The sequence below is a fragment of the Oryza brachyantha genome, chromosome 1, assembly GCF_000231095.2.
Source record: "Oryza brachyantha chromosome 1, ObraRS2, whole genome shotgun sequence".
In the NCBI taxonomy this organism is placed as follows: Eukaryota; Viridiplantae; Streptophyta; class Magnoliopsida; order Poales; family Poaceae; genus Oryza; species Oryza brachyantha.
The window spans coordinates 30,386,348-30,398,232 of record NC_023163.2 but is presented as its reverse complement, the minus strand read 5'-3'; the positions used below and the strand labels follow the sequence as shown (position 1 = coordinate 30,398,232).

General features: G+C 41.4%; 1 protein-coding gene across 2 annotated transcripts; it reads left to right on the top strand.

The window, feature by feature from the left end:
* Window positions 1–5,051: 5,051 nt before the first annotated feature.
* LOC102715626 lies at window positions 5,052–10,151 on the top strand. Of its 2 annotated transcripts, none has more exons than XM_006645129.3 (14): window positions 5,052–5,312; window positions 5,975–6,030; window positions 6,139–6,313; window positions 6,397–6,498; window positions 6,614–6,685; window positions 7,055–7,171; window positions 7,277–7,354; window positions 7,799–7,861; window positions 7,963–8,059; window positions 8,777–8,855; window positions 8,962–9,170; window positions 9,287–9,432; window positions 9,526–9,648; window positions 9,777–10,151. In XM_006645129.3, exons 1-14 carry the CDS (start codon window positions 5,223–5,225, stop codon window positions 9,921–9,923), a joined length of 1,554 nt encoding a protein of 517 aa, XP_006645192.2. In that variant the 5' UTR covers window positions 5,052–5,222; the 3' UTR covers window positions 9,924–10,151. The 2 variants fall into 2 exon arrangements, with proteins under 2 accessions (XP_006645192.2, XP_015688328.1); XM_015832842.1 differs by lacking the exon at window positions 5,052–5,312 and adding an exon at window positions 5,695–5,721.
* The last annotated feature ends 1,734 nt before the right edge of the window (window positions 10,152–11,885 follow it).

Sequence of the window (11,885 nt, the reverse complement as noted above, 5' to 3'; positions counted from 1 at the left end):
GCTGGACCGCAGCTAATGCCTACACCTCGGTTTCATTTGGTATATCATTCTGGCACCAAAATCTGCATACAGCTGCAACCGATGTGCAACGAAACCTGGCATGTAAACATCAGGTCACACATCACGAATACTTCCAGATTCAACATATGCAGTGTTATCTTCTTTTACCATCCATCCATCAAGCGCAACATATGCAGAGTTGTCTTGGTTGTCTCTATGTGCAGATTTTTCACTGAGATGTCTGAAAGTAACCAAGAGTTGTCTTGGTTGTCTCTACGTGCAGATTTTTCACTGAGATGACTGAAAGTAACCAAGACCATCCTGTCCTCTTGACATGGAGGAGGCCAGTTCTGGAAAGGTTCTTCAACTAAAGCAGGTCTCCTTTCTGCCGCAGAATCTGGTTCGGTCATAGCTGGTTAATGGCCACTGGAGCATCAAGAATGGCTGGTGTGGTGATGAGCATCGTGTGGTTCATTCTAACAAAATAATACATATAATGGAGAAAGAACTTATCACCACTTGCGGCGTCGCCAACAAAGCTCACATGCACATGCATGTACAGGCAAAATCCCTAGCTCATGAGTTGGGCAGGATGCTTTACTCCTCTGTACGCTGGGGGTCCCTACGGTCTTTCCATATACAGATCATGACAGCAATGTAGATCTAACTCAAAAAAACAGCTAGCCAGCACAACATTTAGTACGCCACAAATTGACATCGGGTTCATTGTCTTTTTTTTTCCCCTCGAAACATGTACAAATGCAGTTACCCACATACCTCTTGAGCACCTCTGAGGCTCTGACAACGAGATTGCCGTGTTTTGAAATTGACAAAGTTACCACGGACATTTCGTTATCGACAAGCCTACCCTAAAAAAAATAGCTACAAAATATAAGCACCTATGTCAAATTTAGGACTTGAAAGCAAATTCCACCAAAAGAAGCCAATGTGCAACATAGGTTCATTGGTATTCAATTGTTAAGAATTATTATGGCATTCCTATAGAAACTGCCAAAATAATAAGCTCTCCGAAAAAGAATCTGCTAGCCGTATCACTCATGGTCTCATTTTTTTATTTCTCGGATACGCCATTTTTTTGCATATCCCTGAAAAAAATCTCTTTTAGATAAAGCTGTAGGATCGATATAAAAACCAACCCTATCCAAGAGGGTGAATGGTAGGAAAAACCAACCAAACAAAATTTTTAGCATTAATAAAAATAAAAATATTAATAATGATCTCTGCCTTGTGTTACAGCTGCAATCAATTTATTAGTAAAAATAAAATAGTGTTAATAATTCTTAACAATGATCTTACAAATGCAAGTGTTACTCATGATCTCTGCCTTGTGGCTTGTGACAATATGCTGTCTTTAACGGGCTGAAGCGAACACACACACATAGGGACACAAATAAACTCATGATTCAGCAATCAATTTATTATTTATATATACTCCTACGAAGCATCCGTGTCTTCCTTTTCTCTTTTCATTTTATGGAACATCGACTGTCATTTTCCATACAGCCTTCGTGCAGATCGTCGAAACGCAGCATGATTGATCCCGTTTGTCGATCTGATCAGATGATAATTATTTTCGCAAGTCAGGTCAATCATGGCAGCATGATTCAAGGACGCTGGCATGATATATAAGCCTCCACCTGCCATGTTCTTTTCCAGGACTCAAAGAGTCCCATACGATACCTTAACATGCGCCATTTCAATTTTCTACTAATGCATACATTGCACGTGATGTGTGCAGCAGATCAGTGCATCTTTGTTATTAATTACTTGATTAATCCCTCTCTGTTTGTCTGCCAATCCGATCTGAGATTAGTTTAAAGACTCGTTGGGCTTTGATCTCTCTTGCTCCTGAATTGGAGCTGGAGTTGTTTGTTCTTTTCTTACAAGCAAGTCTCTAGCGTTTGCTCCTGAACAGTTATGCTATCCTGCTTGATCAGATCTTGTAAGCTGGTTGGTGAAGTGACCGTTTTCTTGATTTCTCCAGGTCTCTCACGTAGCTCTTCAGAATTCTGTCACTATTATGTTAAGAGGATTTTTATAGCGGATATTCCAATCGAACATACTCATAGTGTCCAAGATGTATTAATTTATGATATGCTATACTGATTGCACTTGATAGTAACATAAACTTTTTTAAAATTTCTGAGACCGACAGTAACATTGACTTGTACAGGCCCCAAATAATTCATCATTTGACAAAAAATGAATGAGTGGCTTGTAACGCAACGGCATTGCATGTTTGATCATGTACAGAGAACGGGCTCCATGCCAATTCCAAGATAAGTTTTGGACATTTTCATAATACACAGAACGACCAGCAGACAGCCGTGCTGCTCTGCCGGAGGAAATGATTTCGAAATCACTATACCACATACGCTCCCGCAGCACAAATTCCTGTAAAACTTAAGCCGTCAAGGGCCTCTTCGGTCAGGAGGATTCTCAAAGGAAAACCGGAGAAATCGAACATAAAATTTCTGCGTTCCGAGGAGGTCCCGACAGATTGAATTTCACCTGAACGACACTGCACTACGTGCAAACTGGTAAGCATGTGCGCGATCTCTGAAATCTGAAGGGAAGAGGGAATTGAGGAGCTGTGTGGGGGAGGTAGCAGCAGGCAAAGACAACGCGATAACAGGCTGTGTTTGACGGCGAAATTGGATATAGACTATTTGCTTGTGGTTGCGAGGAAGAGGTTTGGACGGTTTCACAATGAGATCGATCGACGGAGGGGAGGGATGAGATTATGAGTTTACGACGTCCATGTCTTTTTATTTCTGCTTCTATACTTATGTTTATATGTTTATAGTTCAAAGCATAAGTCAGAATTTAAATTTTTAACTTTAATTTAAAGTTGATTTGTATTTTTTTAATCAAAGTTTATTGTTTATTCTTGGTTTTTAAATCGCTAAGAATATACATATAAAATTTTTTATTTATAAATTATTTTTTATTTATAATATAACTTTCGGCTTTTTTTTTTTCAATGAGAGGATTGGCCAGCGCGAGACGACGTGCACGCGGCGCGGTGCAGGCAGACGCGCATCTACTGGCATCTCCCTGTCTGTCCCGTCCCGGCCCAGAGTGCTGTGGAGGGGCAGATTTGCTTTGCTTTCGTCGACTGATGCCTCTTTGTTACGTGCACACGGCAGGCTGACACGCGGTTTGCCGAACGGGGCCCTTTTTACAGGTTTGACCTGGTAATTCCGGGGTCGTGTATTCCGGGCTAGTTTGCGAAAAATTTTGAGTCGGATGTGTTTGATCGGATGTCGGAGGACTATTTCAATGACTAATTAAAAAACTAATTACATAGGCGTCAAGAAATCACGAGACGATTTTTTAAGCCTAATTAATACGTTATTAGCACATGTGAGCTACTGTAGCAGTTATGGCTAATCATGGACTAATTAGGCCCAAAAGATCTATCTCGCAAATTCCTTCCAAACTTACAATTAGTTATTTTTTAACTATATTTAGTGCTATATACATATGTCTGAAGATTCAACGTGATGGTTAAACACAAAAAATTTTTGGAACTAAACAGTCCAGTCATTATATTCACACCATTATAGTCATTGACATATACTAAGTCTTACTCTCTTCTAGATCCACGTGTTAATGTTAGTAATAATACTTTCTAGGATGTGAATCCGTCATTTTGATGCTTATGTAAATACATGGCACTCCCATTCACTAGAGTCAAACAGTTATGTTTCTTTATATTTCACTTATGAACCGATCTATTTTTTTTTAAAAAAATGTCTTCAAATTTTACGCTTGGATACTGTCTAGAACTCATTAACTTTATGCTATCCAATAAGTTGTGATTATATGTTTTTTTTTCTTTCATCACACGAATCATGTACATACTTAAAAGTCATTTATGTTGTGCCCTGTTATGCTACTATTGGACCGAGATTCTCAACCATTTCACCAACATGGGGATCTATGAGAGGATGAGGATCTATGAGAAGATGAGACACATATGTCAGTGATGGTAATGTCACTATCATAATGGTAGAGAACGTAAATCTGCTATACTATTACATGATGCAATGTTCTTTAACATGAGAATATCCCATAATTTTTATTGAAAGTATTTTTAAAATAACTCTTGATATCCATAAACTCTCGTTAGATGCATATAAATTCCAAACAACCACGGTGCTTGTAACTATATACGACATACTAAGATACATCAACGATGGTTACCATAGAACAAAAGCAACATAATTCTCAGATACTTTAAGAAAACTATGAAATATATAACATGAAAGAAACGGTGAACTGTCTCTCTTTATTTCCTCGCTAGCTCATCGACCACAACCAAATATTAAATTTCAATTTATAAGACACTTTTAGTTTTTTTAATTACAGTCTATTTTCAATATTGAATTTTAAACCATCAATAAAACGTTCACCCATAATTTATTTTTAATTACTCTATTTATTCTCCATTTGCTCACCAGCCTAAGATCAAATAAACAAAGCATCTAGGCCCCTTTGAATCACATGAATGAAAAAACGGAGTAATAGAAAAAACGTAGGATTCTAACAGAAATATAAGTGTAAAATAGAGGATTGCAAAATTAAAAAAAATCGTAGAAATGATCGTTTGATTGGACCATAAGAAAAACACAGGAATTTGATATTCAAATGATTTTTTCCATGAGGTTCTACCTCTTGTTAAATTTCCTCTAAAACTTGTACGAGAAGAGACATTCCATAGGATTTCGTAGGGTTCTTCCTTTGATTCAAAATGCTTTGCAGAAAAAAATCATATAGAAATGAAATTCTCTATGAATTTACTTTGAATCAAAGGGGCCTTAGTGTGCTGCAAATCATGGAGTAGCGTGCAGAGACAACCGTGTCCGTGTACGCGTAGCAGCTGCAATTCAAAAACGGGGAGCTGGGGCCAGAAGCATTTTGGGAAGGAGGGCCAGAGCCCTAAATCACAAAGACCAGCCAGGCCCAAATCTCACAGCCTCAGCCGCACATACAAATTTCTGAAGCGACGGGACCCTAGCTTCCTCTTTCCTCCCTTCGGTTTCCCTTCTTACCGCTCAGGAGATCCAGCGAGAGAGGAGACGCCGTTCCCGCACGCGGCCCTCTCGCTCCGGAAGCGTCTAGAAGCTTCGGGAGGGGCACCCGTCCCCCGCCCCCGGCGCGAGGGAGGGGACGCACCCCGCACCCCGCGCGGCGGAATGGCGGCAATGGAGGCCGCCGCCGACGCGGTGCTCGCCGCCGCGATCCGCGCCTTCTGCGGCCCCGTCGCCGTCTTCATCCAGATCCAGGTGAGCGCGCCCCTCCTTCTCCGCTCCGCATTGCGGTACGGATCGCCTTCCGGGAGCTGCGGGAGGGCGCCGAAATTTCGAGCTGTCTGTTACTAGCGGTGGCCTATTTTTTGGGGCGGGGAAGGGAGTGATTTTGTGCGGAGAGGTTCGTTCTGCGCACCAATTGGAACTTGGGGTGAGGTTCTACCGGCGACTGTATGCGGTGAAGGCTTGTGTGGATGGAGCTTAGGGAGGAGGCTTCATAGTGAGAAACAACTTGTGTGTGCTATCGTATTGTTGTAATATGGATATGACGAGTTGGCGAGTTTAGTTTCTGCGTCTCAAGCCAGCAAGTATTTACATTGCATCACACATCGGCGTATGCTTTGCCAATTTGTCGGTTTCGTTCCGACAAGCCATGACGATCTCAGTATGTCCTACTCGTGTTGTATGCATAAATGGCTACCATTTCTAGATTAGTTGTCATTTCTTCGGTTCACGTGGCATGATCACACGGATATGGCGTGGTATATCTTGTGCTTGTAGTGTATATTAAAGTTTAGATTTTATTCTGAAGCTGACAACCTGGTATCTTAATTTATCTTTCTAGTGCTTAACTCTTACTTGTACATTGTGTACTGTAGATTGCTTGTTTCTAATGCAATTTTCTGTGATTTATACAGGGGTGCCTCATCTGTCTAACTCTTGGTCTAGGGTGGGCTGTTGCTGCATTTGTTAGGTAGCGTGGACCTTCAATACATCCATTTTGTATTCAGATTTTTTTTTTGGCATGGCGATAAATCCAGTGTAACTCATTATAGTCCGTTGTCTGTTTTTTTCTTACTAGAAAAAAGGAAATACGGAGGATGAGGCGCAGAATTGTAGATGGAAATAGTTTTGCATTTCTTTGTGATGACATCGGTGAGCTTGAGCACTCAGTTCAAGAGAAATTACCTAGGGTCTCTGTAATCATGCCATTGAAGGGCTTTGGTGAGCATAATTTGCAAAATTGGAGAACTCAGGTATGGAATGACTACAATATAGCTATGACATTTGCTGTTTGTAATGTTAAATACTATGTTTTGTTAACAAAATAAAAATACAGATCACATCTCTTTATGGGGGTCCACTGGAATTCTTGTTTGTAGTAGAAAGCAAAGATGATCCAGCTTATCATGCTGTTTCACGTTTGATAGCAGAATACAAGGTAAGCAGAAAACCTCACAAGTAATAACTAATGTTCTTATTCTCCAAGTAATGCAATCTCATCTGTCCATAGCTCTCTTTATCTGTTGTAATCCTGTTAGTTCATATGATTTCAGGACAAGTTGGAGGCAAAGGTGGTTGTAGCTGGGTTCTCAACAACATGTAGCCAGAAAATTCATAATCAGTTAGTATGTAATCACTTCTTTCTTGCCCTTGATGCATATTCTGTTATCCTTTTGCACTATGCAAAGCTGGATCTTATTTAGGTCATTCTAAACGCCCGAACTTGCATGTTATCCGTAACTGAGATCTGGAAGCAACTGAAAATAAATTAATAGTTTCTCACACATTTATTAACTAAAGAACCTGGGGAGTCAATAAACTTTAAGTGCTATGCCTTGCACATATGTGTTCTCAAATTGAATATGGGACTCGGAACCATAAGCTCTAAGTTTTCAGCAGTTGCTATGGTACCATTTTTTTATTTTATTGTCAGTTTGCCAACCAAGTATGATGAGTTGACAGGGTATTGGACTTCTACTGATGCATTGATACAGATTGGTGTCGAAAAGATGCATAAGGACAGCAAATATGTTTTGTTTCTGGATGATGATGTGAGACTGCACCCTGGGACAATTGGAGCACTCACAAAAGAAATGGAGAAAAATCCTGAGGTTTGCTTGTTGTGAATCCCTCTCTCCCTGCTTCCCTCCTTAACTGAATATCTTTCTCGCATCTATCTCTCAAACTTAACTCGCTATATTACCTGTATCTACCAGATATTCATCCAAACCGGGTACCCCCTTGACTTACCTTCTGGCAGCTTGGGAAGCTACTGCATATATGAGTATCATATGGTATGTTGGTTTCTTGTTAAATTAGGCTGTCCTGCAAAGTTTTTCATTTAGACAAGGTTAAGTACAAGAAAGTTCAGGTCTAATTTATATCCAACAAAGTATTTCTGCAGGTAAAATTGTTAATTCTTGGGTGTATAGTACAAGTTATACCGTCTTTTGCAATAAAAAACTTATTTACAAAAAAAAATCGTCACTTTTTTAACATAAAAATGGCTTCAAAAAAATGCACTCAAGGAATTGCTGTAGTAATATCTGACTGTTGTGGTTTCCCATTCTGATGGTGATTTGGCTGGCTATATTAAGTTTCTCTGTAAAGAGTTTGTAATTCTGTCAATCTAGTCTTTAGTTTTCTGTTTTCACAAGCTAGCTATTTAGTTTTCTATCTTTTTATTTTTATTGTTCTGTTTTATCTCTCTGCAATTTACTGATAAGACCATATTGCAGCCTTGTTCAATTGGATTTGCAACTGGTGGGAAGACTTTCTTTTTGTGGGGTGGCTGTATGATGGTATGCTGAAATTTTCTTTTCTTCTCTCTTGGGGATTACCTTGTTTTGTATAAATTTTGGACTTGCTCTTGTACTATGTTGTTAAGACAAGTGTATCTTAGATGCATGCTGATGATTTTCGGCAAGACTTATATGGTGTCGTCAGTGGATTAAGAGATGGCGGTTACTCAGATGATATGACCCTTGCTGCAATAGCTGGTATTATATCTTCCCATTATGGTTCTTTTGTTGTATGGTTTCGAAATTTTATTGTTATTTTTTGAAATATAATTTTGTACTCTCTATGATTTTTAATAGATGACACTGTTGACTTTTGAACTTATGTTTGACCATTTGTCTTGTTTTAAAAAATACGTAATTATATTTTGTTTTGTTATGACTTGTGATTTATCATTAAATTTACTTTAAGCATGACTTAAATTTTTACATATATGCACAAATTTTTTGAATAAGATGGATGGTCAAACATGTGCCAAAGAAGTCAATGGCACCATCTATTAAAAACCGGAGGAAACACCTTGTTTCTATTCTTTAATGTATCATGCAAAAGTTCTTTATTTTTCTTATTAATTTTTTTGCCATTCTCGACATAGCATTTTGGCCACACTCCACATTGCATTTTTTCTATAAATGGGTTGAATGTGTTTATCTGATAGGCTTAACGGTCACTTTACATAAACCAACTTGTTAGGGAATTTGGCCAATGAGGCCCACTATCATATCGTGTTCAGTCTCATATTGCTCACCTCATAAAAGAATGGACTTTCTCACCCTATATATAAGATGGTCAGGGCTGCTTGTTGCTATCATTCCCAAGGGCATAACAAAGTGGGGGAAAACTTGGGGACCACATCTCGTGTTCTGTTATATTCAACCGAGCAACCCAATTATTATAACAGCGTGTATCCTTTACAGGGCAGCATAAAAGGCTCATATCTTCACCACCTGTTGCTGTGTTTCCACACCCACTTGCAAGTGACCTTAGTTTCTCGAGGTACTGCAAATTTCACGTTGTAACCATATGTATCTTATGTGTAGGCAACCAAATCAGCATACTGACTAATACCTCCTCTTACATGGACATGCTCTATCTTATGCAGATACTGGAATTACCTAAGGAAACAAACTTTTGTTCTTGAATCGTATGTATCAAAGGTTAATTGGATGATGAACCGTGCACTATTTGCATCACACTGCTATTTGTCATGGGGGTTTGTTTGGCCATATATTATGGCTTTGGTACATGTTGTGGCTGCTCTGAGAGCACCGTACAGTGAAATTGTAAAGGATGCATCGAAGTCATCTTGTGGTCAGTGCATGCCTTTCACTCCAAGATCTACTAAAGCTGCTGCATATTCATTTCTATTATATCAAATGTGCATTCATCTCCCTGCAGTCTCTCAACTAACTCTTATGTGTGTTCAGGTCTGAAACTGGTGTGCTGCTTGTTAATATGCACTCTCACAGAACTTGTTTCAATGTGGAATTTAACAAAGGTGGAAATTCAACTGTGCAACATGTTGTCTCCTCAAGGGCCAAAAGTCTCTCTTGGTTCTTATAACTGGGGACTTGTGAGTTTCCCTTCCAAAGCACGAACTTATTCAATGATCCTGTTTTCATGATATCATGGTTTGTAACTTTTGTTGGTTGAACTTTCAATTTAGGTCTTCATAGCTGTTTTGGTGGACAACTTCCTCTACCCTATTTCTGCATTCAGGTCTCATTTCTCCCAATCAATCAATTGGTCTGGTATTAGGTACCACCTGAAAGATGGGAAAATAAACAAGGTACACAATATACATTTTTCCTTTGATGACAAACCATTTTCTTTGCAATCTTTTAAGAAATTCACCTGGTAAAGTGACCTGTTTGAGATCCTCTATACAATTAATCTAAAATTGTGATGGTTGTGCAGATCGACAGAGAGAACAAATTGAAGTATACTGATCTTGGAGGGAAGCATCTGTATGGCAAGAGGACATACCCTTCTAAAACCTCATTGCTTGGTTATTTGTCTAGAACTTTAGCGCAATGGCACCAGCCAAAGAAGTACGATGTCTAGGAAGGCAAACCAGAAATTTAGGCCTCAATTCAGGCCTTCTTGTTGTACACTCCTTTTTGGTCTCCATCTTCTTTCTTTTCTTCTTTGATTGTCTATTGATTGCTAGGCTCATTCATATTGAATTTGGTGTTCAAGCAGTGTCATATCAAAGGTTTGCACCTCATAGTTCCTGTAACAGTATAGATATGTAACATCTGATCGAAGAAGTGAAATGCTTCATATTGGTTCCGTTGTTGGTCCTGCTTTTATCAGCATTGTTCTTTACCCATTTGTTCAGAGAATGGAAGCAGGTGCAGTTTGATCAAATGGATTCTGGCTGTTAGTTGTCGTCCTTGGTGGATGAGGTTGCATCAACTTATTCTGATGCCAATTTGATAAAAAAAAAAGATAACATAATTAGGTTATATACTTTGTAGCCTGACAGCGTATGCAAAATAATGGTCAGTATTTAATTCAGTGGAGAGATGCTTATACAAATTAAGATAAAGAGACAGCTTTAGAACTTTCCTGCAGTGCAGTTGACACATGTACAGCCATTGGAACTTTGGAAGTAGAGTATAAGAAGGTACTATATGTGAGCGGCCGCCTTCGTGAATTTGCTCTCTACTAATAGTGTCAACTGAGAATGATCCAAATTCTGATTTCAATATTGGAGACTTTGGTTTCAGTTGGCTACCGAAGATAGAATAAAGTCGTCAAACGACTAGTTGAACTGGCTTCCCTTACGTAAACGAGCTAAATAATTGCAAGATTCTCGACTCAGCGTCTCAAGTGTAAAAAAGAAACGATCGGAAGCAAAATGACACTTGATCTCGTACTCCTCCAGGTCGCGCTTCGGCGCACGTCGCCACTCACACTGATCAGAATTCAGAAACGCCTGTTCGCATCACGATTGCCCATTGTTCATGGCGTTTTCAGCTTCCAGGTCCCTGTCGGACTCCGTTGCCGGAGACACCAGACTATTATTCCAAGCTGTTGTTGTTCTACACCCAACTTGTCGAAGCATCCATTTGATTTCGTGGCCGACGCGGCCGCCGATCGTGACCGGTGCCGGCGCGAGATATGCAAAATTACCGCCACTGACCTACTGCTGCTGTCTCGTGCACCCTCGGCCTTTCGCCTTTCACGTTCCCGTCTATTATCTTGTTCGTCTGTGCCCGGACGGAAAAGGTAGGTTTCGATCGTGATGGCTTGGGTTGATGCGTGACGACGTCACGCGAGCATGTGCACCACCAGCCGCAGGCAGAACCACGCTAGATGCTGCAGCATCTGGCGTCCAGCGAATAGCGTACGTGGCGATGCGGCAACGGCCTCCACTACTAGCACTGGCCTAGCGCACGCAATTCCAAGCATATCCACCGGGTCGCGCACCACACCGGGATGAGGTGCTCCGGCGACGGCGATTTCCGTTTCGACTTTTTTGTCTACTCATGACGGCGAATTATGTTTGTCCCGCTCGTATCGGCGTTTCTTCCGAACCCCAAAAGCGCGGAGCACCCCGCGTTGCACACCACGTCGAATCGTCGAAAGCAAACGGGCGCTCACGAGGTCGCAAGGAGCAGAGGGTGTAGGCCGCCACGCGCGCCGTCACCCGCACAGATGGGTTGTGGTGGTGGTGGTGGTGGCAGGGGTGACGGGACGACAGGAAAACCGAGGCGCGGGGGGCGCCGCGCAACCGAACCGCGGCGCCTCCGGAACGGGAGCGTGCCAGGTTTTGGGTCGCTATCGCGCTCCCCGTCTCGTGCCCCCGTCTCGCGGACGCCCGACTCCGGAAACCGCTTGCGAACCGACGGGTTTTCTCGCTCCACGCCACCCGAGGCCGCAGCTGCGCGAGGGCCGGACGCGTGGGGCGGGGTCCAAAACCGCGACGCGCGGCGCGGGGCCGCGACAAGGAAACCGCTTTCTGCCCTCTCTCTCCCGTGCGGTGGCGGCGGCGCGCGTGACGGGTGTACGACGCAGGGG